This window comes from Oncorhynchus mykiss, chromosome 7, assembly GCF_057628025.1.
Source record: "Oncorhynchus mykiss isolate SJ-2025 chromosome 7, ASM5762802v1, whole genome shotgun sequence".
Taxonomy (NCBI): domain Eukaryota; kingdom Metazoa; phylum Chordata; class Actinopteri; order Salmoniformes; family Salmonidae; genus Oncorhynchus; species Oncorhynchus mykiss.
In genome coordinates this window covers 81,984,036-82,011,912 of record NC_143028.1, presented here as the reverse complement: position 1 = coordinate 82,011,912, position 27,877 = coordinate 81,984,036, and the positions used below count along the sequence as shown (strand labels likewise).

Sequence of the window (27,877 nt, the reverse complement as noted above, 5' to 3'; positions counted from 1 at the left end):
GTAGACACTGGTTCAGATGGGTTCTGTCTGAGGTAGACACTGGTTCAGATGGGTTCTGTCTGAGGTAGAGGCTGGTTCAGATGGGTTCTGTCTGAGGTAGAGGCTGGTTCAGATGGGTTCTGTCTGATGGAAAGACTGGTTCAGATGGGTTCTGTATGAGGTAGATGCTGGTTCAGATGGGTTCTGTCTGAGGTAGATGCTGGTTCAGATGGGTTCTGTCTGAGGTAGATGCTGGTTCAGATGGGTTCTGTCTGAGGTAGATGCTGGTTCAGATGGGTTCTGTCTGATGGAAAGACTGGTTCAGATGGGTTCTGTCTGAGGTAGAGGCTGGTTCAGATGGGTTCTGTCTGAGGTAGAGGCTGGTTCAGATGGGTTCTGTCTGAGGTAGATGCTGGTTCAGATGGGTTCTGTCTGAGGTAGATGCTGGTTCAGATGGGTTCTGTCTGATGGAGACGCTGGTTCAGATGGGTTCTGTTTGTGGTAGACGCTGGTTCAGATGGGTTCTGTCTGAGGTAGACACTGGTTCAGATGGGTTCTGTCTGATGGAAAGACTGGTTCAGATGGGTTCTGTCTGAGGTAGAGGCTGGTTCAGATGGGTTCTGTCTGAGGTAGAGGCTGGTTCAGATGGGTTCTGTCTGAGGTAGATGCTGGTTCAGATGGGTTCTGTCTGAGGTAGATGCTGGTTCAGATGGGTTCTATCTGAGGTAGACGCTGGTTCAGATGGGTTCTGTCTGATGTAGACACTGGTTCAGATGGGTTCTGTCTGAGGTAGATGCTGGTTCAGATGGGTTCTGTCTGAGGTAGATGCTGGTTCAGATGGGTTCTGTCTGAGGTAGATGCTGGTTCAGATGGATTCTATCTGAGGTAGACGCTGGTTCAGATGGGTTCTGTCTGATGTAGACACTGGTTCAGATGGGTTCTGTCTGAGGTAGACGCTGGTTCAGAAGGGTTCTGTCTGATGTAGACACTGGTTCAGATGGGTTCTGTCTGAGGTAGACGCTGGTTCAGATGGGTTCTGTCTGATGTAGACACTGGTTCAGATGGGTTCTGTCTGAGGTAGACACTGGTTCAGATGGGTTCTGTCTGAGGTAGACACTGGTTCAGATGGGTTCTGTCTGAGGTAGACGCTGGTTCAGATGGGTTCTGTCTGATGTAGACACTGGTTCAGATGGGTTCTGTCTGAGGTAGACGCTGGTTCAGATGGGTTCTGTCTGAGGTAGAGGCTGGTTCAGATGGGTTCTGTCTGAGGTAGACACTGGTTCAGATGGGTTCTGTCTGAGGTAGACACTGGTTCAGATGGGTTCTGTCTGAGGTAGACACTGGTTCAGATGGGTTCTGTCTGATGGAAAGACTGGTTCAGATGGGTTCTGTCTGAGGTAGACACTGGCTCAGATGGGTTCTGTTTGTGGTAGACACTGGTTCAGATGGGTTCTGTCTGATGGAAAGACTGGTTCAGATGGGTTCTGTCTGAGGTAGACACTGGTTCAGATGGGTTCTGTTTGTGGTAGACGCTGGCTCAGATGGGTTCTGTCTGAGGTAGACACTGGTTCAGATGGGTTCTGTCTGAGGTAGACACTGGTTCAGATGGGTTCTGTCTGGGGTAGACACTGGTTCAGATGGGTTCTGTCTGAGGTAGACGCTGGTTCAGATGGGTTCTGTCTGATGGAAAGACTGGTTCAGATGGGTTCTGTCTGAGGTAGACACTGGCTCAGATGGGTTCTGTATGAGGTAGACACTGGCTCAGATGGGTTCTGTCTGATGGAAAGACTGGTTCAGATGGGTTCTGTCTGACGTAGACACTGGTTCAGATGGGTTCTGTCTGAGGTAGACACTGGCTCAGATGGGTTCTGTCTGATGTAGACACTGGTTCAGATGGGTTCTGTTTGTGGTAGACGCTGGCTCAGATGGGTTCTGTCTGAGGTAGACGCTGGCTCAGATGGGTTCTGTCTGATGGAGACGCTGGTTCAGATGGGTTCTGTTTGTGGTAGACGCTGGTTCAGATGGGTTCTGTCTGAGGTAGACGCTGGTTCAGATGGGTTCTGTCTGATGTAGACACTGGTTCAGATGGGTTCTGTCTGAGGTAGACGCTGGTTCAGATGGGTTCTGTCTGAGGTAGAGGCTGGTTCAGATGGGTTCTGTCTGAGGTAGACACTGGTTCAGATGGGTTCTGTCTGAGGTAGAGGCTGGTTCAGATGGGTTCTGTCTGATGGAAAGACTGGTTCAGATGGGTTCTGTATGAGGTAGATGCTGGTTCAGATGGGTTCTGTCTGAGGTAGATGCTGGTTCAGATGGGTTCTGTCTGAGGTAGATGCTGGTTCAGATGGGTTCTGTCTGAGGTAGATGCTGGTTCAGATGGGTTCTGTCTGAGGTAGATGCTGGTTCAGATGGGTTCTGTCTGATGGAAAGACTGGTTCAGATGGGTTCTGTCTGAGGTAGAGGCTGGTTCAGATGGGTTCTGTCTGAGGTAGAGGCTGGTTCAGATGGGTTCTGTCTGAGGTAGATGCTGGTTCAGATGGGTTCTGTCTGAGGTAGATGCTGGTTCAGATGGGTTCTGTCTGATGGAGACGCTGGTTCAGATGGGTTCTGTTTGTGGTAGACGCTGGTTCAGATGGGTTCTGTCTGAGGTAGAGGCTGGTTCAGATGGGTTCTGTCTGAGGTAGACACTGGTTCAGATGGGTTCTGTCTGATGGAAAGACTGGTTCAGATGGGTTCTGTCTGAGGTAGAGGCTGGTTCAGATGGGTTCTGTCTGAGGTAGAGGCTGGTTCAGATGGGTTCTGTCTGAGGTAGATGCTGGTTCAGATGGGTTCTGTCTGAGGTAGATGCTGGTTCAGATGGGTTCTATCTGAGGTAGACGCTGGTTCAGATGGGTTCTGTCTGATGTAGACACTGGTTCAGATGGGTTCTGTCTGAGGTAGATGCTGGTTCAGATGGGTTCTGTCTGAGGTAGATGCTGGTTCAGATGGGTTCTGTCTGAGGTAGATGCTGGTTCAGATGGATTCTATCTGAGGTAGACGCTGGTTCAGATGGGTTCTGTCTGATGTAGACACTGGTTCAGATGGGTTCTGTCTGAGGTAGACGCTGGTTCAGAAGGGTTCTGTCTGATGTAGACACTGGTTCAGATGGGTTCTGTCTGAGGTAGACGCTGGTTCAGATGGGTTCTGTCTGATGTAGACACTGGTTCAGATGGGTTCTGTCTGAGGTAGACACTGGTTCAGATGGGTTCTGTCTGAGGTAGACACTGGTTCAGATGGGTTCTGTCTGAGGTAGACGCTGGTTCAGATGGGTTCTGTCTGATGTAGACACTGGTTCAGATGGGTTCTGTCTGAGGTAGACGCTGGTTCAGATGGGTTCTGTCTGAGGTAGAGGCTGGTTCAGATGGGTTCTGTCTGAGGTAGACACTGGTTCAGATGGGTTCTGTCTGAGGTAGACACTGGTTCAGATGGGTTCTGTCTGAGGTAGACACTGGTTCAGATGGGTTCTGTCTGATGGAAAGACTGGTTCAGATGGGTTCTGTCTGAGGTAGACACTGGCTCAGATGGGTTCTGTTTGTGGTAGACACTGGTTCAGATGGGTTCTGTCTGATGGAAAGACTGGTTCAGATGGGTTCTGTCTGAGGTAGACACTGGTTCAGATGGGTTCTGTTTGTGGTAGACGCTGGCTCAGATGGGTTCTGTCTGAGGTAGACACTGGTTCAGATGGGTTCTGTCTGAGGTAGACACTGGTTCAGATGGGTTCTGTCTGGGGTAGACACTGGTTCAGATGGGTTCTGTCTGAGGTAGACGCTGGTTCAGATGGGTTCTGTCTGATGGAAAGACTGGTTCAGATGGGTTCTGTCTGAGGTAGACACTGGCTCAGATGGGTTCTGTATGAGGTAGACACTGGCTCAGATGGGTTCTGTCTGATGGAAAGACTGGTTCAGATGGGTTCTGTCTGACGTAGACACTGGTTCAGATGGGTTCTGTCTGAGGTAGACACTGGCTCAGATGGGTTCTGTCTGATGTAGACACTGGTTCAGATGGGTTCTGTTTGTGGTAGACGCTGGCTCAGATGGGTTCTGTCTGAGGTAGACGCTGGCTCAGATGGGTTCTGTCTGATGGAGACGCTGGTTCAGATGGGTTCTGTTTGTGGTAGACGCTGGTTCAGATGGGTTCTGTCTGAGGTAGACGCTGGTTCAGATGGGTTCTGTCTGATGTAGACACTGGTTCAGATGGGTTCTGTCTGAGGTAGACGCTGGTTCAGATGGGTTCTGTCTGAGGTAGAGGCTGGTTCAGATGGGTTCTGTCTGAGGTAGACACTGGTTCAGATGGGTTCTGTCTGAGGTAGAGGCTGGTTCAGATGGGTTCTGTCTGATGGAAAGACTGGTTCAGATGGGTTCTGTATGAGGTAGATGCTGGTTCAGATGGGTTCTGTCTGAGGTAGATGCTGGTTCAGATGGGTTCTGTCTGAGGTAGATGCTGGTTCAGATGGGTTCTGTCTGAGGTAGATGCTGGTTCAGATGGGTTCTGTCTGAGGTAGATGCTGGTTCAGATGGGTTCTGTCTGATGGAAAGACTGGTTCAGATGGGTTCTGTCTGAGGTAGAGGCTGGTTCAGATGGGTTCTGTCTGAGGTAGAGGCTGGTTCAGATGGGTTCTGTCTGAGGTAGATGCTGGTTCAGATGGGTTCTGTCTGAGGTAGATGCTGGTTCAGATGGGTTCTGTCTGATGGAGACGCTGGTTCAGATGGGTTCTGTTTGTGGTAGACGCTGGTTCAGATGGGTTCTGTCTGAGGTAGAGGCTGGTTCAGATGGGTTCTGTCTGAGGTAGACACTGGTTCAGATGGGTTCTGTCTGATGGAAAGACTGGTTCAGATGGGTTCTGTCTGAGGTAGAGGCTGGTTCAGATGGGTTCTGTCTGAGGTAGAGGCTGGTTCAGATGGGTTCTGTCTGAGGTAGATGCTGGTTCAGATGGGTTCTGTCTGAGGTAGATGCTGGTTCAGATGGGTTCTATCTGAGGTAGACGCTGGTTCAGATGGGTTCTGTCTGATGTAGACACTGGTTCAGATGGGTTCTGTCTGAGGTAGATGCTGGTTCAGATGGGTTCTGTCTGAGGTAGATGCTGGTTCAGATGGGTTCTGTCTGAGGTAGATGCTGGTTCAGATGGATTCTATCTGAGGTAGACGCTGGTTCAGATGGGTTCTGTCTGATGTAGACACTGGTTCAGATGGGTTCTGTCTGAGGTAGACGCTGGTTCAGAAGGGTTCTGTCTGATGTAGACACTGGTTCAGATGGGTTCTGTCTGAGGTAGACGCTGGTTCAGATGGGTTCTGTCTGATGTAGACACTGGTTCAGATGGGTTCTGTCTGAGGTAGACACTGGTTCAGATGGGTTCTGTCTGAGGTAGACACTGGTTCAGATGGGTTCTGTCTGAGGTAGACGCTGGTTCAGATGGGTTCTGTCTGATGTAGACACTGGTTCAGATGGGTTCTGTCTGAGGTAGACGCTGGTTCAGATGGGTTCTGTCTGAGGTAGAGGCTGGTTCAGATGGGTTCTGTCTGAGGTAGACACTGGTTCAGATGGGTTCTGTCTGAGGTAGACACTGGTTCAGATGGGTTCTGTCTGAGGTAGACACTGGTTCAGATGGGTTCTGTCTGATGGAAAGACTGGTTCAGATGGGTTCTGTCTGAGGTAGACACTGGCTCAGATGGGTTCTGTTTGTGGTAGACACTGGTTCAGATGGGTTCTGTCTGATGGAAAGACTGGTTCAGATGGGTTCTGTCTGAGGTAGACACTGGTTCAGATGGGTTCTGTTTGTGGTAGACGCTGGCTCAGATGGGTTCTGTCTGAGGTAGACACTGGTTCAGATGGGTTCTGTCTGAGGTAGACACTGGTTCAGATGGGTTCTGTCTGGGGTAGACACTGGTTCAGATGGGTTCTGTCTGAGGTAGACGCTGGTTCAGATGGGTTCTGTCTGATGGAAAGACTGGTTCAGATGGGTTCTGTCTGAGGTAGACACTGGCTCAGATGGGTTCTGTATGAGGTAGACACTGGCTCAGATGGGTTCTGTCTGATGGAAAGACTGGTTCAGATGGGTTCTGTCTGACGTAGACACTGGTTCAGATGGGTTCTGTCTGAGGTAGACACTGGCTCAGATGGGTTCTGTCTGATGTAGACACTGGTTCAGATGGGTTCTGTTTGTGGTAGACGCTGGCTCAGATGGGTTCTGTCTGAGGTAGACGCTGGCTCAGATGGGTTCTGTCTGATGGAGACGCTGGCTCAGATGGGTTCTGTGTGGGGTAGACACTGGTTCAGATGGGTTCTGTCTGAGGTAGACACTGGCTCAGATGGGTTCTGTATGAGGTAGACACTGGCTCAGATGGGTTCTGTCTGATGGAAAGACTGGTTCAGATGGGTTCTGTCTGAGGTAGACACTGGTTCAGATGGGTTCTGTCTGAGGTAGACACTGGTTCAGATGGGTTCTGTCTGAGGTAGACGCTGGTTCAGATGGGTTCTGTCTGAGGTAGACACTGGTTCAGATGGGTTCTGTCTGAGGTAGACACTGGTTCAGATGGGTTCTGTCTGAGGTAGACACTGGTTCAGATGGGTTCTGTCTGAGGTAGACACTGGTTCAGATGGGTTCTGTCTGAGGTAGAGGCTGGTTCAGATGGGTTCTGTCTGAGGTAGACACTGGTTCAGATGGGTTCTGTCTGAGGTAGACACTGGTTCAGATGGGTTCTGTCTGATGGAAAGACTGGTTCAGATGGGTTCTGTCTGATGGAAAGACTGGTTCAGATGGGTTCTGTCTGAGGTAGACACTGGTTCAGATGGGTTCTGTCTGATGGAAAGACTGGTTCAGATGGGTTCTGTCTGAGGTAGACACTGGTTCAGATGGGTTCTGTTTGATGGAAAGACTGGTTCAGATGGGTTCTGTCTGAGGTAGACGCTGGCTCAGATGGGTTCTGTCTGATGGAAAGACTGGTTCAGATGGGTTCTGTCTGAGGTAGATGCTGGTTCAGATGGGTTCTATCTGAGGTAGACGCTGGTTCAGATGGGTTCTGTCTGATGTAGACACTGGTTCAGATGGGTTCTGTCTGAGGTAGATGCTGGTTCAGATGGGTTCTGTCTGAGGTAGATGCTGGTTCAGATGGGTTCTGTCTGAGGTAGATGCTGGTTCAGATGGATTCTATCTGAGGTAGACGCTGGTTCAGATGGGTTCTGTCTGATGTAGACACTGGTTCAGATAGGTTCTGTCTGAGGTAGACGCTGGTTCAGATGGGTTCTGTCTGATGTAGACACTGGTTCAGATGGGTTCTGTCTGAGGTAGACGCTGGTTCAGATGGGTTCTGTCTGATGTAGACACTGGTTCAGATGGGTTCTGTCTGAGGTAGACACTGGTTCAGATGGGTTCTGTCTGAGGTAGACACTGGTTCAGATGGGTTCTGTCTGAGGTAGACTCTGGTTCAGATGGGTTCTGTCTGATGTAGACACTGGTTCAGATGGGTTCTGTCTGAGGTAGACGCTGGTTCAGATGGGTTCTGTCTGAGGTAGAGGCTGGTTCAGATGGGTTCTGTCTGAGGTAGAAACTGGTTCAGATGGGTTCTGTCTGAGGTAGACACTGGTTCAGATGGGTTCTGTCTGAGGTAGACACTGGTTCAGATGGGTTCTGTCTGATGGAAAGACTGGTTCAGATGGGTTCTGTCTGAGGTAGACACTGGTTCAGATGGGTTCTGTTTGTGGTAGACGCTGGCTCAGATGGGTTCTGTCTGAGGTAGACACTGGTTCAGATGGGTTCTGTCTGAGGTAGACACTGGTTCAGATGGGTTCTGTCTGGGGTAGACACTGGTTCAGATGGGTTCTGTCTGAGGTAGACGCTGGTTCAGATGGGTTCTGTCTGATGGAAAGACTGGTTCAGATGGGTTCTGTCTGAGGTAGACACTGGCTCAGATGGGTTCTGTATGAGGTAGACACTGGCTCAGATGGGTTCTGTCTGATGGAAAGACTGGTTCAGATGGGTTCTGTCTGACGTAGACACTGGTTCAGATGGGTTCTGTCTGAGGTAGACACTGGCTCAGATGGGTTCTGTCTGATGTAGACACTGGTTCAGATGGGTTCTGTTTATGGTAGACGCTGGCTCAGATGGGTTCTGTCTGAGGTAGACGCTGGCTCAGATGGGTTCTGTCTGATGGAGACGCTGGCTCAGATGGGTTCTGTGTGGGGTAGACACTGGTTCAGATGGGTTCTGTCTGAGGTAGACACTGGCTCAGATGGGTTCTGTATGAGGTAGACACTGGCTCAGATGGGTTCTGTCTGATGGAAAGACTGGTTCAGATGGGTTCTGTCTGAGGTAGACACTGGTTCAGATGGGTTCTGTCTGAGGTAGACACTGGTTCAGATGGGTTCTGTCTGAGGTAGACGCTGGTTCAGATGGGTTCTGTCTGAGGTAGACGCTGGTTCAGATGGGTTCTGTCTGAGGTAGACACTGGTTCAGATGGGTTCTGTCTGAGGTAGACACTGGTTCAGATGGGTTCTGTCTGAGGTAGACACTGGTTCAGATGGGTTCTGTCTGAGGTAGACACTGGTTCAGATGGGTTCTGTCTGAGGTAGAGGCTGGTTCAGATGGGTTCTGTCTGAGGTAGACACTGGTTCAGATGGGTTCTGTCTGAGGTAGACACTGGTTCAGATGGGTTCTGTCTGATGGAAAGACTGGTTCAGATGGGTTCTGTCTGATGGAAAGACTGGTTCAGATGGGTTCTGTCTGAGGTAGACACTGGTTCAGATGGGTTCTGTCTGATGGAAAGACTGGTTCAGATGGGTTCTGTCTGAGGTAGACACTGGTTCAGATGGGTTCTGTTTGATGGAAAGACTGGTTCAGATGGGTTCTGTCTGAGGTAGACGCTGGCTCAGATGGGTTCTGTCTGATGGAAAGACTGGTTCAGATGGGTTCTGTCTGAGGTAGACACTGGCTCAGATGGGTTCTGTATGAGGTAGACACTGGCTCAGATGGGTTCTGTATGAGGTAGACACTGGCTCAGATGGGTTCTGTCTGAGGTAGACACTGGCTCAGATGGGTTCTGTATGAGGTAGACACTGGCTCAGATGGGTTCTGTATGAGGTAGACACTGGTTCAGATGGGTTCTGTCCGATGGGGACTGATATAAAGAACTTGGGTTTATCGTCAGCTGTGAATGTGTGATTCTGTCCTAATATGTGTTGCATATAGGCTAGGCCTAGGGGGCAATGGGTGTCTAAAAGTGATTCGGACTCATGTGGGAAAAGTCCCTCCACCCTAAAGTGATAGGAAACAGTGATGAATGTTGCAGTGATGATAAGAGTAGGAGAGATGTTTAATTGTGTGTTTCTTACGTAGATCTTGTTAATGCCTTTGAAGTCGTCCTCCTTGACCTCGGTGATGTCGTTGTTCTGGAGGTCGATCATTAGCGTGTCGGCGGGAATGTTCTCGGGCACGGAGAGCAACCCTGTGGAGACAGGATATCAATCAATCGGTAAATCAGCTGTGTGTTGTCCACGTAGCCGTAAAGCTAACATCACAGAGAAGTTGTGAATGTAATGAAAACAGTAGTGGTCCTAGAGTAGAGCCTTGAGGAACTCCAAAATGTCACTGAGCATGATTGCCTCCAGTCCTGCAGTATCTGAACAGATGAGACTTTCAGACAAGTGCTGTAATTGAATGTTAGGAGCCCCTAGCCCTCCCTCTCCCCCAGACTGCACCAGGAGTAGTGAGGGTGTAATAGAATGTTAGGAGCCCCTAGCCCTCCCTCTCCCCCAGACTGCACCAGGAGTAGTGAGGGTGTAATTGAATGTTAGGAGCCCCTAGCCCTCCCTCTCCCCCAGACTGCACCAGGAGGAGTGAGGGCGTAATTGAATGTTAGGAGCCCCTAGCCCTCCCTCTCCCCCAGACTGCACCAGGAGTAGTGAGGGTGTAATTGAATGTTAGGAGCCCCTAGCCCTCCCTCTCCCCCAGACTGCACCAGGAGTAGTGAGGGCGTAATTGAATGTTAGGAGCCCCTAGCCCTCCCTCTCCCCCAGACTGCACCAGGAGTAGTGAGGGTGTAATTGAATGTTAGGAGCCCCTAGCCCTCCCTCTCCCCCAGACTGCACCAGGAGCAGTGAGTGGGTAATATAATGTTACCTAGATCAGAGCACTGCACCACCCGTAGGGAGCACTGGCAGCCGAAGGGGCAGTCCGTAAGGGCGTTGTCGTCATCATCATCGTCATCATCGGCGTCCTGCATCATGATTTCATGGTCCCTCATGAAGTCCAAGACGTTAATTGGCTGGTAGGGCTTGGCATGGCCCAGTGCCAGCAGACACAGCAGCAGGAAGCCTCTCATCAGGAAGACTAGTGGGTCTATAAAACAAGATGTCACACAATGAAGACTAGTGGATCTATAAAAACAAGATGTCACACAATGAAGACTAGTGGATCTATAAAAACAAGATGTCACACAATGAAGACTTGTGGGTCGGATACTTTATTGTCCATTTTCTTGAAGAGGGTCTAAAATGTGTCTTTCTGCTTGATCGGCCAATTTGCCCAAGATGTCTTACACACTAGACACAAGCTTTGAGAAATACTCAAGATGTTGACACACATCAGTGATCTGATAATCTGTATCAGGTTTCTGACTGTAATTTTCATTGTGTTGCTGTGCCGTCTTCCTTTTTGTAGGACTAAGAAACAACCTAATGTAAAGTACCAGTCAAAAGTTTGGACACGACTACTCATTCCAGGGTTTTTATTTAATTAGACTATTTTCTATATTTGTAGAATAATAGTGAAGACCTCAAAACTATGAAATAACAAAAAGTGTTAAACAAATCAAACTATATTTGAGATTCTTCAAAGTAGCCACCGTTTGCCTTGATGACAGCTTTGCACACTCTTGGCATTCTCTCAACCAGCTTCATGAGGTAGTCACCTGGAATGCATTTCAATTAACAGGTGTGCCTTGATAAAAGTTAATTAGTGTAATTTATTTCCTTCTTAATTCATTTGAGCCAATCAGTTGTGTTGTGACAAGGTAGGAGTGGTATACAGAAGATATCCATATATGGTAAAATACCAAGTCCATATTATGGCAAGAACAGCTCAAATAAGCAAATAGAAACAACAGACCATCATTACTTAAGACATGAAGATCAGTTAATACAGAACATTTCAAGAACTTTTAAAGTTTCTTCAAGTGCAGTTGCAAAAACCTAGTGCAGTCACAAAAATCTAGCCCTATAATGAAACTGGCTCTCATGAGGACCGCCACAGGAAAGGAAGACCCAGAGGTACCTCGGCTGCAGAGGATAAGTTCATTAGAGTTACCAGCCTCAGAAATTGCAGCCCAAATCAATGCAACAGACACATCTCAACACATCTCAAGTAACAGACACATCTCAACGTCAACTGTTCAGAGGAGACTGTGTGAATCAGGCCTTCATGTTCGAATTGCTGCAAGAAACCAATACTAAAGGACACCAATAATAAGAAGAGTCTTGCTTGGGCCAAGAGACACGAGTAATGGACATTAGACCAGTGGAAATCTGTCCTTTGGTCTGATGAGTCCAAATGTTGGTTCCAACTGCTGTGTCTTTGTGAGACGCAGATTAGGTGAAAGGATGATCTCTGCATGTGTGGTTCCCACCGTGAAGCATGGAGGAGGAGGTGTGATGGTGCTTTGCTGGTACTGTGTTGATTTATTTAGAATTCAAGGCACACTTAATCAGCATGGCTACCACAGCATTCTGCAGTGATACGCCATCCCATCTGGTTTGCACTTAGTGGGACAATCATTTGTTTTTCAACAGGACAATGACCCAACACACCTCCAGGCTATGTAAGGGCTGTTTGACCAAGAAGGAGAGTGATGGAGTGCTGCATCAGATGACCTGGCCTCCACAATCACCCAACCTCAACCCAATTGAGATGGTTTGGGTTGAGTTGGACCGCAGAGTGAAGGAAAAGCAGCCAACAAGTAATCAGCATAAGTAGGATTCCTTCAAGAGTTCCCACATATGGGATCTCTTGGAAAAGCATTCCAGGTGAAGCTGGTTGAGAGAATGCCAAGAGTGTGCAAAGCTGTCATCAAGGCAAAGGGTGGCTACTTTAAAAAATCTCAAATCTTAAATATATTATGATTTATTTAACACTTTTTGGGTTACTACATGATTCCATATGTGTTATTTCATAGTTTTGATGTCTTCACTATTATTCTACAATGTACAAAATATAGAACAGCTCTTGAATGAGTAGGTATGTCCAAACATTTGACTGGTACTGTAGGTCAGATTAGGCTATGATTCTGCAGCTCCTGAAGTCTAAACAGACAAACAGAACTGATGATGTTTGTCTTGCTAGATAGACATTGCTGCCAAGTCTTTGCCAAAATTATGTCCTGGCCTGCAGTGTAACTAAGGATGTTGAAACATGTTATGTTTTTTGGGAGATTGATGATTTATTTAGGCTTAAACAGAAAGTTAATATTCAAAGTTACATTTCTACTTGTTCTGATTCTGATGGTTTTATGCTAAAGTAGTTTTATTATTTGTCACAACTTTGCCAAAATTTTGAACTCAATTTATTTGTGGATGGAGCGCATGTCTAGATGAGTAGAACACATGCACTAGTCTAGTCAAGATCCTCCCTTTAAGTTCAAACACTATTGGCTTAGGTGTTCTTGGTTTTTTGGGAGAGAGAAAAAACCTCCACTTGTTACTTTTTTGAGTCTGTAGGTTTCCATTAACTATTGTGCAGGAATATGAGCCGACGCAAATGTTGTTTTGCTTCTTGCTCAATATAACACCATCTATGGCGGTTTTTTTTACAAGTACGGTTTATACAGAACTAGCTATGTAGCTATCCATTTCTGACACGTTCTCAGATAACACAAGGCCAACAGAAGGGAACAAGTTATCTTCTCACCCTTTCTGAAGGCCAGCTGAGGGAAATGGAACAGTACTGTGGGTTGGGTTTGGGTTGGTTGGGTATGACCATGCTCTGTTCAACATTGCTCCATTCTGCAACCCAGTGCTGTTTCTACCCACAAGTATTTGGTGGTGGTGGTGGTTCAGAGGCATTCGATAATACTTAACAGCACACAGACATGTAGTTTGAAACGAAATAGCATTATACAGTGAATTCGGGAAAATATTCAGATCGCTTGACTTTTTCAACATTTTGTTATAATACAGCCTTATTTTAAAATAGATTTTTTTTTTAAGTAAAAAAATCTTATCAATCTACACACACTACCAAAAAATGAAGGTCCCAAAGAACACAGTGGCCTCCATCATTCTTAAATGGAAGAGGTTTGGAACCACCAACACTCTTCTTAGAACTGGCTGCCTAGCCAAACTGAGCAATCAGGGGAGAAGGGCCTTGGTCAGAGAGGTAACCAAGAACTTGGTGGTCACGCTGACTGAGCTCCAGAGTTCCTCTGTGGAGATGGGAGAACCTTCCAGAAGGACAACCATCTCTGCAGCACTCCACCAATCAGGCCAGTCAGGCCTTGAGTGGCCGGCCGGAAGCCACTCCTCAATAAATGGCACGTGACGGCCCACTTGGAGTTTGCCAAAAGACACCTAAAGGACTCTCAGACCATGAGAAACAAGATTATCTGGTCTGATGAAACCAAGATTGAACTCTTTGGCCTGCTACGGTGAAGCATGGTGGTGGCAGCATAGTAAGGATCGAGGGAAAGATGAACAGAGCAAAGAACAGAGAGATACTTGATGAAAACCTATCCCAGTGCACTCAGGACCTCACACCGGGGGGCAAATGTTCATCTTCAAACAGGATAACGACCCTAAGCACACAACCAAGACAATGTGGGAGTGGCTTCAGGACAAGTCTCTGAATGTCCTTGAGTGGCCCAGCCAGAGCAGGAATTGACCCCAATCTAACATCTCTGGAGAGACCTGAAAATAGCTGTGCAGTGACGCTCCCCATCCAACCTGACAGAGCTTGAGAGGATCTGCAGAGAAGAATGGGAGAAAGACCCAAAATGCAAGTGTGCCAAGATTGTAGCGTCATACCCAAGATGACTCTAGGCTGTAAACGCTGACAAAGGTACTTCAACAAAGTACTGAGTAAAGGGTCTGAATACTTATTTAAATGTGATTTTTCAAGGGGGGGAAGAGGGTTGTAAAAATGTATAAAAATGCTTTGTCATTATGGGGTATTGTGATGTCATTATGGGGTATTGTGATGACATTATGGGGTATTGTGATGTCATTATGGGGTATTGTGATGTCATTATGGGGTATTGTGATATTATGGGGTATTGTGATGTCATTATGGGGTATTGTGTGAAGATTGATGAGGAAAAAACCCAACTTTTCATCTGTTTTCGAATAAGTCTGGATACTTTCCGAATGCACTCAAATACTGCACTACTCTAGAATCAGAAGTACTACGTTTTTGAATACCCAGTTACTGTTTGGTTACAAATAAGCAGATTTTCTACAATTTCTCTCCCATCTTTTCTGCATGCAGCCATTTTAATACCGATCATCATTTTCTCCAGTTTCCTCTTGTGCGTGTCAACGCTGAACCATCAAGAAGCGTATTTAACGTAAAGATTCTTCCCCATTCTGAATGTAATGTTGTTGTTTTTTTTTTTTTGTGATATCTCTGAGCGATGTTCTACTATCCATATCCCCTGGGTAAATTCATGTTTTCATGTGTATCTGAGGCCGTTCAAGCAGGCAGAACTTTGTCCGGTAGGACGTAGTACTGTGATAAAGTCTGTCTCACTACACTGGAAGTTTATAGGAAATACGACTTCTAGATCTCCAAAACGCCGTTCATACATGTCAGATTATAATACTGGCCGATACCATAACGCGGGAGGATGTCTTCTCTCCAATGAGCCATTGATAATATTTTTTGCGATATTCCTCGAGAAATGTGTAATTTAACAGATATTTACTTTAGTTTTATTGTGTATAGCTACGTTTGCTAGATAGCTAGCTAGCCAGACAGCCCATATAGAGCATTGCATTGTGGGATTTGTAGTCGACTTGTGCTGCAACAGATTTTCACAATTTCCACGTGTTGCTACCAACCTTATTATAACGACAAAATCAAACATTTGTTCACAAAAAAATACTGTTCTCACATATTAGCGTTATGTGACACTAAATTAGAGGAATGAGTGGATTTGGGTGGATTTTTCCTTTAAGCCTGCAACATCAATTGAGACAAAATCACAATCTATTCAAACGTTTCTGAGATCAAGTTCATAAAACTCATAATTTATCCATTATTGACGTTTAGCAATAACATTGTGGTAGCACACCTCAGCATTCAGCAACATACAGTAAGTCATTCTGAGGTAACAACACCTCAGCAGACAACAACATACAGTAAGTCATTCTGAGGTAACAACACCTCAGCAGTCAACAACATACAGTAAGTCATTCTGAGGTAGCAACACCTCAGCAGTCAACAACATACAGTAAGTCATTCTGAGGTAGCAACACCTCAGCAGTCAGCAACATACAGTAAGTCATTCTGAGGTAGCAACACCTCAGCAGTCAGCAACATACAGTAAGTCATTCTGAGGTAGCAACACCTCAGCAGTCAGCAACATACAGTAAGTCATTCTGAGGTAACAACACCTCAGCATTCAGCAACATACAGTAAGTCATTCTGAGGTAGCAACACCTCAGCAGTCAACAACATACAGTAAGTCATTCTGAGGTAGCAACACCTCAGCAGTCAACAACATACAGTAAGTCATTCTGAGGTAGCACACCTCAGCAGTCAGCAACATACAGTAAGTCATTCTGAGGTAGCAACACCTCAGCAGTCAGCAACATACAGTAAGTCATTCTGAGGTAGCAACACCTCAGCAGTCAGCAACATACAGTAAGTCATTCTGAGGTAGCAACACCTCAGCAGTCAGCAACATACAGTAAGTCATTCTGAGGTAACAACACCTCAGCAGTCAGCAACATACAGTAAGTCATTCTGAGGTAGCAACACCTCAGCAGTCAGCAACATACAGTAAGTCATTCTGAGATAGCAACACCTCAGCAGTCAGCAACATACAGTAAGTCATTCTGAGGTAACAACACCTCAGCAGTCAGCAACATACAGTAAGTCATTCTGAGGTAGCAACACCTCAGCAGTCAGCAACATACAGTAAGTCATTCTGAGGTAGCAACACCTCAGCAGTCAGCAACATACAGTAAGTCATTCTGAGGTAACAACACCTCAGCAGTCAGCAACATACAGTAAGTCATTCTGAGGTAGCAACACCTCAGCAGTCAGCAACATACAGTAAGTCATTCTGAGGTAGCACACCTCAGCAGTCAACAACATACAGTAAGTCATTCTGAGGTAGCAACACCTCAGCAGTCAGCAACATACAGTAAGTCATTCTGAGGTAGCAACACCTCAGCAGTCAGCAACATACAGTAAGTCATTCTGAGGTAGCACACCTCAGCGGATAGCCCCCCCCCCCCCCCCCCCCCCAGTTTAATTTTATATAACTTTATTGATCCACTCAGGGTGATCTAAGTAAGCCATTGTCAGATCACAGAACTAATAACATAATATTGCCCCTTACAATAATGTATATTTTGTTTAACTCACCTCAGTAGTCACTTAGTGTTGTTGTATCGTTGTTTAACTCCACGAACCAAAGAGAGTTCCTCTAACCACAAAGGTAGCAGTAGTGTGCGGGAACAGGAGCGTCAGTCACAGTGGATGTGCATCAGACAGAAACGCTAACTCTCTGAATGAAAAATAAACCTCTGCTGCTGCTGCTGGTGCTGCTAACATGGAGAGCTTGGTTTGAATAAAGACCTATCACTCTCTCTCTCTCTCTCTCGCTCGCTCTCTCACACAGATACAGAGATCACCACCACCACCACCACCACCACATCTCTGTATAGCTGGCTAGTCCTGAAAACGCATTGTTACCGGCCAGTCATGTGGTTCTCATCAGTACTTGAACCGGGGCCAGAATTTCCCGTTTAACTTCTCAATGCTTTAGTCTTTATATAGAACTACTGTATCATCCTACCGGTAGGTCCCAGTCCCCTGCTCCCCAGCCCTCCTTCCCTATGAATACCGTCCACAGGTGGCCTGGTGCCATGTTAGATATTATACATTTTTATTCTGCTGAACAGTCATCAAGGACACTGGTGGTGGTTGTTACATAATGAAAGGAACGTTTTTTTGTTTAGTTTTTTTCCCCTCAATGGAACTGAAGAAGCTGTGAATGGATGGAGGGGGTCTGTCCTTCATGTGTCTCTGTTACGTCCAGCGTGACTCAGAGAAGCAAGTGTCTCTGAGACGCCCAGCGTGACTTAGAGGAGAAGCAAGTGTCTCTGAGACGCCCAGCGTGACTTAGAGGAGAAGCAAGTGTCTCTGAGACGCCCAGCGTGACTTAGAGAAGCAAGTGTCTCTGAGACGCCCAGCGTGACTCACAGAAGCAAGTGTCTGAGACGCCAAGCGTGACTCAGAGAAGCAAGTGTCTGAGACGCCCAGCATGACTTAGAGAAGCAAGTGTCTCTGAGACGCCCAGCGTGACTTAGAGAAGCAAGTGTCTTTGATACGCCCAGCGTGACTCAGAGAAGCAAGTGTTTGAGACGCCCAGCGTGACTTAGAGAAGCAAGTGTCTCTGAGACGCCCAGCGTGACTCAGAGGAGAAGCAAGTGTCTCTGAGACACCCAGCGTGACTCAGAGGAGAAGCAAGTGTCTCTGAGACACCCAGCGTGACTCAGAGAAGCAAGTGTCTCTGAGACGCCCAGCGTGACTTAGAGAAGCAAGTGTCTCTGAGACGCCCAGCGTGACTTAGAGGAGGAGCAAGTGTCTTTGATACGCACAGCGTGACTCAGAGAAACAAGTGTCTCTGAGACGCCCAGCGTGACTTAGAGAAACAAGTGTCTCTGAGACACCCAGTGTGACTCAGAGAAGCAAGTGTCTCTGAGACGCCCAGCGTGACTTAGAGAAGCAAGTGTCGGAGACGCCCAGCGTGACTTAGAGAAGCAAGTGTCTCTGAGACGCCCAGCTTGACTCAGAGAAGCAAGTGTCTCTGAGACGCCCAGCGTGACTTAGAGAAGCAAGTGTCTGAGACACCCAGCGTGACTCAGAGAAGCAAGTGTCTCTGAGACGCCCAGTGTGACTTAGAGGAGGAGCAAGTGTCTCTGAGACGCCCAGTGTGACTTAGAGGAGGAGCAAGTGTCTCTGAGACACCCAGCGTGACTCAGAGAAGCAAGTGTCTCTGAGACGCCCAGCATGACTTAGAGGAGGAGCAAGTGTCTTTGATACGCACAGCGTGACTCAGAGAAACAAGTGTCTCTGAGACGCCCAGCATGACTTAGAGAAACAAGTGTCTCTGAGACACCCAGCGTGACTCAGAGAAGCAAGTGTCTTTGAGACGCCCAGCGTGACTTAGAGAAGCAAGTGTCTCTGAGACTCCCAGCGTGACTTAGAGAAGCACGTGTCGGAGACGCCCAGCGTGACTTAGAGAAGCAAGTGTCTCAGAGACGCCCAGCGTGACTTAGAGAAGCACGTGTCGGAGATGCCCAGCGTGACTTAGAGAAGCAAGTGTCTCTGAGACGCCATGCGTGACTTAGAGAAACAAGTGTCTCTGAGACACCCAGTGTGACTCAGAGAAGCAAGTGTCTCTGAGACGCCCAGCATGACTTAGAGGAGGAGCAAGTGTCTTTGATACGCACAGCGTGACTCAGAGAAGCAAGTGTCTCTGAGACGCCCAGCGTGACTTAGAGAAGCAAGTGTCGGAGACGCCCAGCGTGACTTAGAGAAGCAAGTGTCTCTGAGACGCCCAGCTTGACTCAGAGAAGCAAGTGTCTCTGAGACGCCCAGCGTGACTTAGAGAAGCAAGTGTCTGAGACACCCAGCGTGACTCAGAGAAGCAAGTGTCTCTGAGACGCCCAGTGTGACTTAGAGGAGGAGCAAGTGTCTCTGAGACGCCCAGTGTGACTTAGAGGAGGAGCAAGTGTCTCTGAGATTCCCAGTGTGACTTAGAGAAGCAAGTGTCTGAGACACCCAGCGTGACTCAGAGAAGCAAGTGTCTCTGAGACGCCCAGCATGACTTAGAGGAGGAGCAAGTGTCTTTGATACGCACAGCGTGACTCAGAGAAACAAGTGTCTCTGAGACACCCAGCGTGACTCAGAGAAGCAAGTGTCTTTGAGACGCCCAGCGTGACTTAGAGAAGCAAGTGTCTCTGAGACTCCCAGCGTGACTTAGAGAAGCACGTGTCGGAGACGCCCAGCGTGACTTAGAGAAGCAAGTGTCTCTGAGACGCCCAGTGTGACTTAGAGGAGGAGCAAGTGTCTCTGAGACACTCAGCGTGACACAGAGAAGCAAGTGTCTCTGAGACTCCCAGCGTGACTTAGAGAAGCAAGTGTCTCTGAGACGCCCAGCATGACTTAGAGGAGGAGCAAGTGTCTTTGATACGCACAGCGTGACTCAGAGAAACAAGTGTCTCTGAGACGCCCAGCGTGACTTAGAGAAACAACTGTCTCTGAGACACCCAGCGTGACTCAGAGAAGCAAGTGTCTCTGAGACTCCCAGCGTGACTTAGAGAAGCACGTGTCGGAGACGCCCAGCGTGACTTAGATAAGCAAGTGTCGGAGACGCCCAGCGTGACTTAGAGAAGCAAGTGTCTCTGAGACGCCCAGCTTGACTTAGAGAAGCAAGTGTCTCTGAGACGCCCAGCGTGACTTAGAGGAGGAGCAAGTGTCTCTGAGACGCTCAGCGTGACTCAGAGAAGCAAGTGTCTCTGAGACGCCCAGCGTGACTTAGAGAAGCAAGTGTCTCTGAGACACCCAGCGTGACTGAGAGGAGGAGCAAGTGTCTCTGAGATGCCCAGCGTGACTTAGAGGAGGAGCAAGTGTCTTTGATACGCACAGCGTGACTCAGAGAAACAAGTGTCTCTGAGACGCCCAGCGTGACTTAGAGATACAAGTGTCTCTGAGACACCCAGCGTGACTCAGAGAAGCAAGTGTCTTTGAGACTCCCAGCGTGACTTAGAGAAGCACGTGTCGGAGACGCCCAGCGTGACTTAGAGAAGCAAGTGTCTCTGAGACGCCCAGCTTGACTTAGAGAAGCAAGTGTCTCTGAGACTCCCAGCGTGACTTAGAGAAGCACGTGTCAGAGACGCCCAGCGTGACTCAGAGAAGCAAGTATCTCTGAGACGCCCAGCGTGACTCAGAGAAGCAAGTATCTCTGAGACGCCCAGCGTGACTTAGAGAAGCAAGTGTCTCTGAGACGCCCAGCGTGACTTAGAGAAGCAAGTGTCTCTGAGACGCCCAGTGTGACTTAGAGAAGCAAGTGTCTCTGAGACGCCCAGCGTGACTTAGAGAAGCAAGTGTCTCTGAGACGCCCAGCGTGACTTAAAGAAGCAAGACTCTTTGAGACGTCCAGCGTGACTTAGAGGAGGAGCAAGTGTCTCTGAGACACCCAGCGTGACTTAGAGAAGCAAGTGTCTCTGAGACGCCCAGCTTGACTTAGAGAAGCAAGTGTCTCTGAGACTCCCAGCGTGATTTAGAGGAAAAGGTGTCTGTGAGACACCCAGCGTGACTTAGAGGAGCAAATTCTCTAAAATGACATTGGAGGCGGCTTATGGTAGAGAAATGAACATTGAATTATCTGGCAACAGCTCTGGTGGACATTCCTGCAGTCAGCATGCCAATTACACGCTCCCTCAACACTTGGGACATCTGTGTTGTGTGACAAAACTGCTAATTTTATAGTGGCCTTTTATTGTCCCCGTTACAAGGTGCACTGTGTAATAATCATGCTGTTTAATCAGCTTCTTGATATGCCACACCTGTCAGGTGGATGGATTATCTTGGCAAAGGAGAACTGCTCACTAAAAAGGATGTAAACAAATGTGTGCACAACATTTGAGATAAGCTTTTTGTGCATATGGAACATTTCTGGGATCTTTTATTTACTGCACCTGTACATAGCCCACCTATAATTTAGCCCAAACAACTACCTCTTTCCCAACTATATTTAATTAATTTAATTATTTTGCTCCTTTGCACCCCATTATTTTTATTTCTACTTTGCACATTCTTCCATTGCAAAACTACCATTCCAGTGTTTTACTTGCTATATTGTATTTACCTTGCCACCATGGCCTTTTTTGCCTTCACCTCCCTTCTCACCTCATTTGCTCACATTGTATATAGACTTGTTTATACTGTATTATTGACTGTATGTTTGTTTTACTCCATATGTAACTCTGTGTCGTTGTATCTGTCGAACTGCTTTGCTTTATCTTGGCCAGGTCGCGATTGTAAATGAGAACTTGTTCTCAACTAGCCTACCTGGTTAAATAAAGGTAAATAAACATTTCAGTTCAGGAAACATGGGACCAACACTTTCACATTTGGTATTTAGATTTTTGTTCAGTATAAATCCAAAATTGTTATTTTTCTTTTTCTATCAATAAGTGGTCAAACTGAGCATCTAACCAATTAGGCTACTATACAGTTGGTAGTGCCAGTGGGAAAGTCTCTGTTTTGGTCACTGTGCTGTGTAGCTAAAATGACCCCACTGCTAAGCTAGTTAACGTGTAGCTACAATGACTCCACTGCTAAGCTAGTTAACGTGTAGCTACAATGACCCCACTGCCAAGCTAGTTAATGTGTCTTTACAATGACCCCACTGCCAAGCTAGTTAATATGTCTGTACAATGACTCCACTGCCAAGCTAGTTAAGGTGTCTGTACAATGACCCCACTGCCAAGCTAGTTAATGTGTCGCTACAATGACCTCACTGCTAAGCTAGTTAATGTGTAGCTACAATGAACCCACTGCTAAGTTAGTTAATGTGTCTCTACAATGACCTCACTGCTAAGATAGTTCATGTGTAACTACAATGACCCCACTGCTAAGATAGTTAATGTGTCTGTACAATGACCCCACTGCTAAGATAGTTAACGTGTAGCTACAGTGACCCCACTGCTAAGCTAGTTAATGGGTAGCTACAGTGACCCCACTGCTAAGCTAGTTAACGTGTAGCTACAGTGACCCCACTGCTAAGCTAGTTAACGTGTAGCTACAGGGACCCCACTGCTAAGCTAGTTAATGTGTAGCCACAATGACCCCACTGCTAAGCTAGTTAAAGTGTAGCTACAGTGACCCCACTGCTAAGCTAGTTAACGTGTAGCTACAGTGACCCCACTGCTAAGCTAGTTAACGGGTAGCTACAGTGACCCCACTGCTAAGCTAGTTAACGTGTAGCTACAGTGACCCCACTGCTAAGCTAGTTAATGGGTAGCTACAGTGACCCCACTGCTAAGCTAGTTAACGTGTAGCTACAATGAACCCACTGCTAAGTTAGTTAATGTGTCTCTACAATGACCTCACTGCTAAGATAGTTCATGTGTAACTACAATGACCCCACTGCTAAGATAGTTAATGTGTCTGTACAATGACCCCACTGCTAAGATAGTTAACGTGTAGCTACAGTGACCCCACTGCTAAGCTAGTTAATGGGTAGCTACAGTGACCCCACTGCTAAGCTAGTTAACGTGTAGCTACAGTGACCCCACTGCTAAGCTAGTTAACGTGTAGCTACAGGGACCCCACTGCTAAGCTAGTTAATGTGTAGCCACAATGACCCCACTGCTAAGCTAGTTAAAGTGTAGCTACAGTGACCCCACTGCTAAGCTAGTTAACGTGTAGCTACAGTGACCCCACTGCTAAGCTAGTTAACGGGTAGCTACAGTGACCCCACTGCTAAGCTAGTTAACGTGTAGCTACAGTGACCCCACTGCTAAGCTAGTTAATGGGTAGCTACAGTGACCCCACTGCTAAGCTAGTTAACGTGTAGCTACAATGACTCCACTGCTAAGCTAGTTAACGTGTAGCTACAGTGACCCCACTGCTAAACTAGTTAACGTGTAGCTACAGTGACCCCACTGCTAAGCTAGTTAATGGGTAGCTACAGTGACCCCACTGCTAAGCTAGTTAACGTGTAGCTACAATGACTCCACTGCTAAGCTAGTTAACGTGTAGCTACAGTGACCCCACTGCTAAGCTAGTTAATGGGTAGCTACAGTGACCCCACTGCTAAGCTAGTTAACGTGTAGCTACAATGACTCCACTGCTAAGCTAGTTAATGTGTAGCTACAGGGACCCCACTGCTAAGCTAGTTAATGTGTAGCCACAATGACCCCACTGCTAAGCTAGTTAAAGTGTAGCTACAGTGACCCCACTGCTAAGCTAGTTAACGTGTAGCTACAGTGACCCCACTGCTAAGCTAGTTAACGGGTAGCTACAGTGACCCCACTGCTAAGCTAGTTAACGTGTAGCTACAGTGACCCCACTGCTAAGCTAGTTAATGGGTAGCTACAGTGACCCCACTGCTAAGCTAGTTAACGTGTAGCTACAATGACTCCACTGCTAAGCTAGTTAACGTGTAGCTACAGTGACCCCACTGCTAAACTAGTTAATGTGTAGCTACAGTGACCCCACTGCTAAGCTAGTTAATGGGTAGCTACAGTGACCCCACTGCTAAGCTAGTTAACGTGTAGCTACAATGACTCCACTGCTAAGCTAGTTAACGTGTAGCTACAGTGACCCCACTGCTAAGCTAGTTAATGGGTAGCTACAGTGACCCCACTGCTAAGCTAGTTAACGTGTAGCTACAATGACTCCACTGCTAAGCTAGTTAACGTGTAGCTACAGTGACCCCACTGCTAAACTAGTTAACGTGTAGCTACAATGACCCTACTGCTAAGCTAGTTAATGTGTCTCTCATTCACACTCTGTAGCAGCAGCTGGGATTGCATTCTCAATTCCCATTTCCACTTAGGTTCTGTTTTAGGAATGAACTTTGGGCCAAACATAACCATTTGAACTAGGTTGGAATTACCAGAACTGTCCCAAACTCATACCCAACCAAAGCACAAAGTAATGTTAAATTCATGTTGCCGTCAGGGCTAAGTATTACACAATTCTTTTTCCATAAGTTTTCCATGTGGCATTGATATCTGCTTGCCACAGCAGTAACTGCAGTCTGAAGAGGTACTTATGGGGGGAAACACAGAGGGTCCAACTATGTTTAGGTTTGGCTGAGACACGCAGCTACAGTATAATGGAAAGGCCCAGAAATGGGTGTTTTATTTATGTGTCAGTACACTATTATCTCTCTCCCATGGAGTCGGTGTGTAATGTCAGTCAGATCTGGTTTTAATATTACTGTCTAGCCCGACAATAGACTCTAGTCTAGAGCCTGCTTTAAGCTCATCTTGCATTCGGCATGTTAAAGTGGTAATCCGCGATTGGTAATCGTTTAATTTTTGTTATTTTTAAAAAACGTTTAGAAAAAAATGTATGATATATTATACCCTTTCGATTCTTGAATAAATTATAACCTATGGGCTAAGTTAAACTGTTATACCATAATATATCAGAACCCAAAATAGAAGCTTGTTTTACTTCATTGTTTGTAAGAAAACACTTTAGCCTCAAAACATGGTTAAAACTATATATTTTTTTGATATCATGGATGGCCAGTCCTTGCATCCATAGCTCTATCTATGAATTTGCAGTCTGAAAGGGGTACTTATGGGGAACTCAGAAGGTCCAACTATGTCAGGGTTTGGCTGAAACTCCCAGCTATAATGGAGAGGATCCTTTATTCGTGTTTCAGTACAGTATCATCTTTCTCCCATTTTGAGTTTGTGTAATATTTTCCTACGGAAGATCGGTCAGTTTACCGAGATCTGATACTAACATCAGTGTCTAGCCTACAATAGAGATGACTCCAGTCATTTTTAGATTCAAACGTATAATCTCCACCGACACGTCTCACATTCTGCCAGTTGAATAATTGAAACAATCCAGTCTTTAAATAGTCAATATTGTCTAGGCCTACATACCGTACAGTGTCTTCACCCTTGGACTTTTCCCACATTTTGTTGTGTTTACAAAGTGGGATTAAATTTAATTTAATTGTCCTTTTTTGTTGTCAACGATCTACACCAAAAGCGCTGTCAAACTGTACTTTAAAAAAAAAAAAATTAAAAAAAAAAAAAAAAAAAAGATTACAAATAAAACACATATCTTTATTACATATATTTCCAACCCCTGAGTCAATAGATGTTAGAATCACCTTTGGCAGTGTTTACAGCTGTGAGTCTTCCTGGGTACGTCTCTGAGAGCTTTCCACACCTGGATAGTACAACATTTGCCCATTTATTATTTTCAAAGTTCTTCAAGCGCTGTCAAATCGGTTGTTGATCGTTGCTAGACAACCATTTGCCATAGATTTTCAAGCAGATTTAATTCGAAACTGTAACTCTGCCACTCAGGAACATTCACTGTCTTCTTGATAAGAAACTCCAGTGTAGATTTGGCCTTGTGTTGTAGGTTATTGTCCTGCTGAAAGGTGAATGAATCTCCCAGTGTCTGGTGAAAAGCAGACTGAACCAGGTTTTCCTCTACGATTTTGCCTGTGCTTAGCTCCATCCCGTTTATTTTTTTATCCTGAAAAACTCCCCAGTACTTAATGATTACAAGTATACCCATAACATGATGCAACCCCACTATACTTGAAAATATGGAGAGTGGTACTCAGTAATGGGTTGTATTGGATGTACCCCAAACATAACACTTTGTATTCAGGGAAAAAAAGTTAATCACATTTTTTGCAGTATTACTTTAGTGCCTTGTTGCAAACAGGGTGCACATTTTGGAATATTTTTATTCTGTACAGGCTTCCTTCTTTTCACTCTGTCATTTAGGTTATTATTGTGGAGTAACTAGAATGTTGTTGATCCATCCTCAGGTTTCTCCTATCACAGCCATTAAACACTATAACTGTTTTAAAGTCATCATTGGCCTCATGGTGAAATCCCTGAGCCGTTTCCTTCCTCTCCGGCAACTGAGTTAGGAAGGACGCCTGTATCTTTGTAGTGACTGGGTGTATTGATACACCATCCAACGTGTAATTAATAACAGCACCATGCTCAAAGGGATATTCAATTTCTGCTTCTTTTTTTTAAACCAATAGTTGCCCTTCTTTGCGAGGCATTGGAAAACCTCCCTGGTCTTTGTGGTTGAATCTGTGTTTGAAATTCACTGCTGGACTGAGGGATCTAACAATTATCTGTGGGGTACAGAGATGAGGTAGTCGTTCAAAACCATGTTAATAACCTCTTTAATCAAGCACGCAGGATGGGAGAGCGTGAAGCAGGCTCTAATTGGACATCATGAGGGTTTCTACGTTGACCCCTGATGAACAGGGTTTCTACGTTGACCCATGATGAACAGGGTTTCTACGTTGACCCCTGATGAACAGGATTGAGTCCATCCATGCAAATTGTTACTCCTGAACTTATTTTTGGCTTTCTATAACAAAGGGGTTGACTCAAGACATTTCAGATTTTCATTTCTAATTAATTTGTCAAAATAAAAACAATTTCACTTTGACATGATGGGGTGTTGTGTGTGTGTGTGTGTGTGTGTGTGTGTGTGTGTGTGTGTGTGTGGAGGCTATTGACCAACAATCTCAATGTACATGCTTTTTAATTTCAGGTTGTAACAAAATGTGGAAAAAGTCAAGGGGTGTGAATACTTTCTGAAGTATACAGTTGAAGTGATCCTATATCATTGATAGTAGGAGTGGTAGAGGCTGAGTAGACTGATAGTAGGACTGGTAGAGGCTGAGTAGACTGATAATAGGACTGGTAGAGGCTGAGTAGACTGATAATAGGACTGGTAGAGGCTGAGTAGACTGATAATAGGACTAAGCAGACTGATAATAGGACTGGTAGAGGCTGAGTAGACTGATAATAGGACTAAGCAGACTGATAATAGGACTGGTAGAGGCTGAGTAGACTGATAATAGGACTAAGCAGACTGATAATAGGACTGGTAGAGGCTGAGTAGACTGATAATAGGACTAAGCAGACTGATAGTAGGACTGGTAGAGGCTGAGTAGACTGATAATAGGACTAAGCAGACTGATAATAGGACTGGTAGAGGCTGAGTAGACTGATAATAGGACTAAGCAGACTGATAGTAGGACTGGTAGAGGCTGATTAGAGTTGAAGTCGGAAGTTTACATACACCTTAGCCAAGTACATTTAAACTCAGTTTATTCACAATTCCTGACATTTAATCCTAGTAAAAATTCCCTGTCTTAGGTCAGTTAGGATCACCACTTTATTTTAAGAATGTGAAATGTCAGAATAATAGTAGAGAGAATGATTTATTTCAGCTTTTATTTCTTTCATCACATTCCCAGTGGGTCAGAAGTTTACATACTCTATTAGTATTTGGTAGCATTGCCATTAAATTGTTTAACTTGGGTCAAACATTTCGGGTAGCCTTCCACAAGCTTCCCACAATAAGTTGGGTTAATTTTGTCCCATTCCTCCTGACAGAGCTGGTGTAACTGAGTCAGGGTTGTAAGGCCTCCTTGCTCACACACGCTTTTTCAGTTCTGCCCACACATTTTCTATTGGATTGAGGTCAGGGCTTTGTGATGACCACTCCAATACCTTGACTTTGTTGTCCTTAAGCCATTTTGCCACAACTTTGGAAGTATGTGTGGGGCCATTGTCCATTTGGAAGACCCATTTGCGGCCAAGCTTTAACTGATGTCTTGAGATGTTGCTTCAATATATCCACATAATTGTCCTCCCTCATGAGGCCATCTATTCTATGAAGTGCACCAGTCCCTCCTGCAGCAAAGCACCCCCACAACATGATGCTGCCACCCCCGTGCTTCAAGGTTGGGATGGTGTTCTTCGACTTGCAAGCCTCCCCCTTTTTACTCCAAACATAACGATGATCATTATGGCCAAACAGTTCTATTTTTGTTTCATCAGACCAGAGGATATTTCTCCAAAAAGTACGATCTTTGTCCCCATGTGCAGTTGCAAACTG

The 27,877-nt window shown here is 46.1% G+C and overlaps 2 protein-coding genes across 3 annotated transcripts in view; one reads left to right on the top strand and one right to left on the bottom strand.

Annotated features, from left to right (window-relative positions):
• The window catches only part of aspn (asporin (LRR class 1)), a 29,756-nt gene extending 12,674 nt beyond the window's left edge, over window positions 1-17,082 (bottom strand). The window contains exons 1-3 of the mRNA XM_090242089.1: window positions 16,586-17,082; window positions 10,127-10,345; window positions 9,340-9,452 (exon numbers count right to left, since the gene is read on the bottom strand). Of these exons, the coding sequence (XP_090098215.1) occupies window positions 9,340-9,452; window positions 10,127-10,328 (315 nt within the window). The 5' untranslated portion in view covers window positions 10,329-10,345; window positions 16,586-17,082. The remainder of the gene's footprint in view (window positions 1-9,339; window positions 9,453-10,126; window positions 10,346-16,585) is intronic.
• The window catches only part of cenpp (centromere protein P), a 189,893-nt gene that overhangs the window by 118,320 nt on the left and 43,696 nt on the right, over window positions 1-27,877 (top strand). The gene's annotated exons all lie outside the window — the stretch shown is intronic.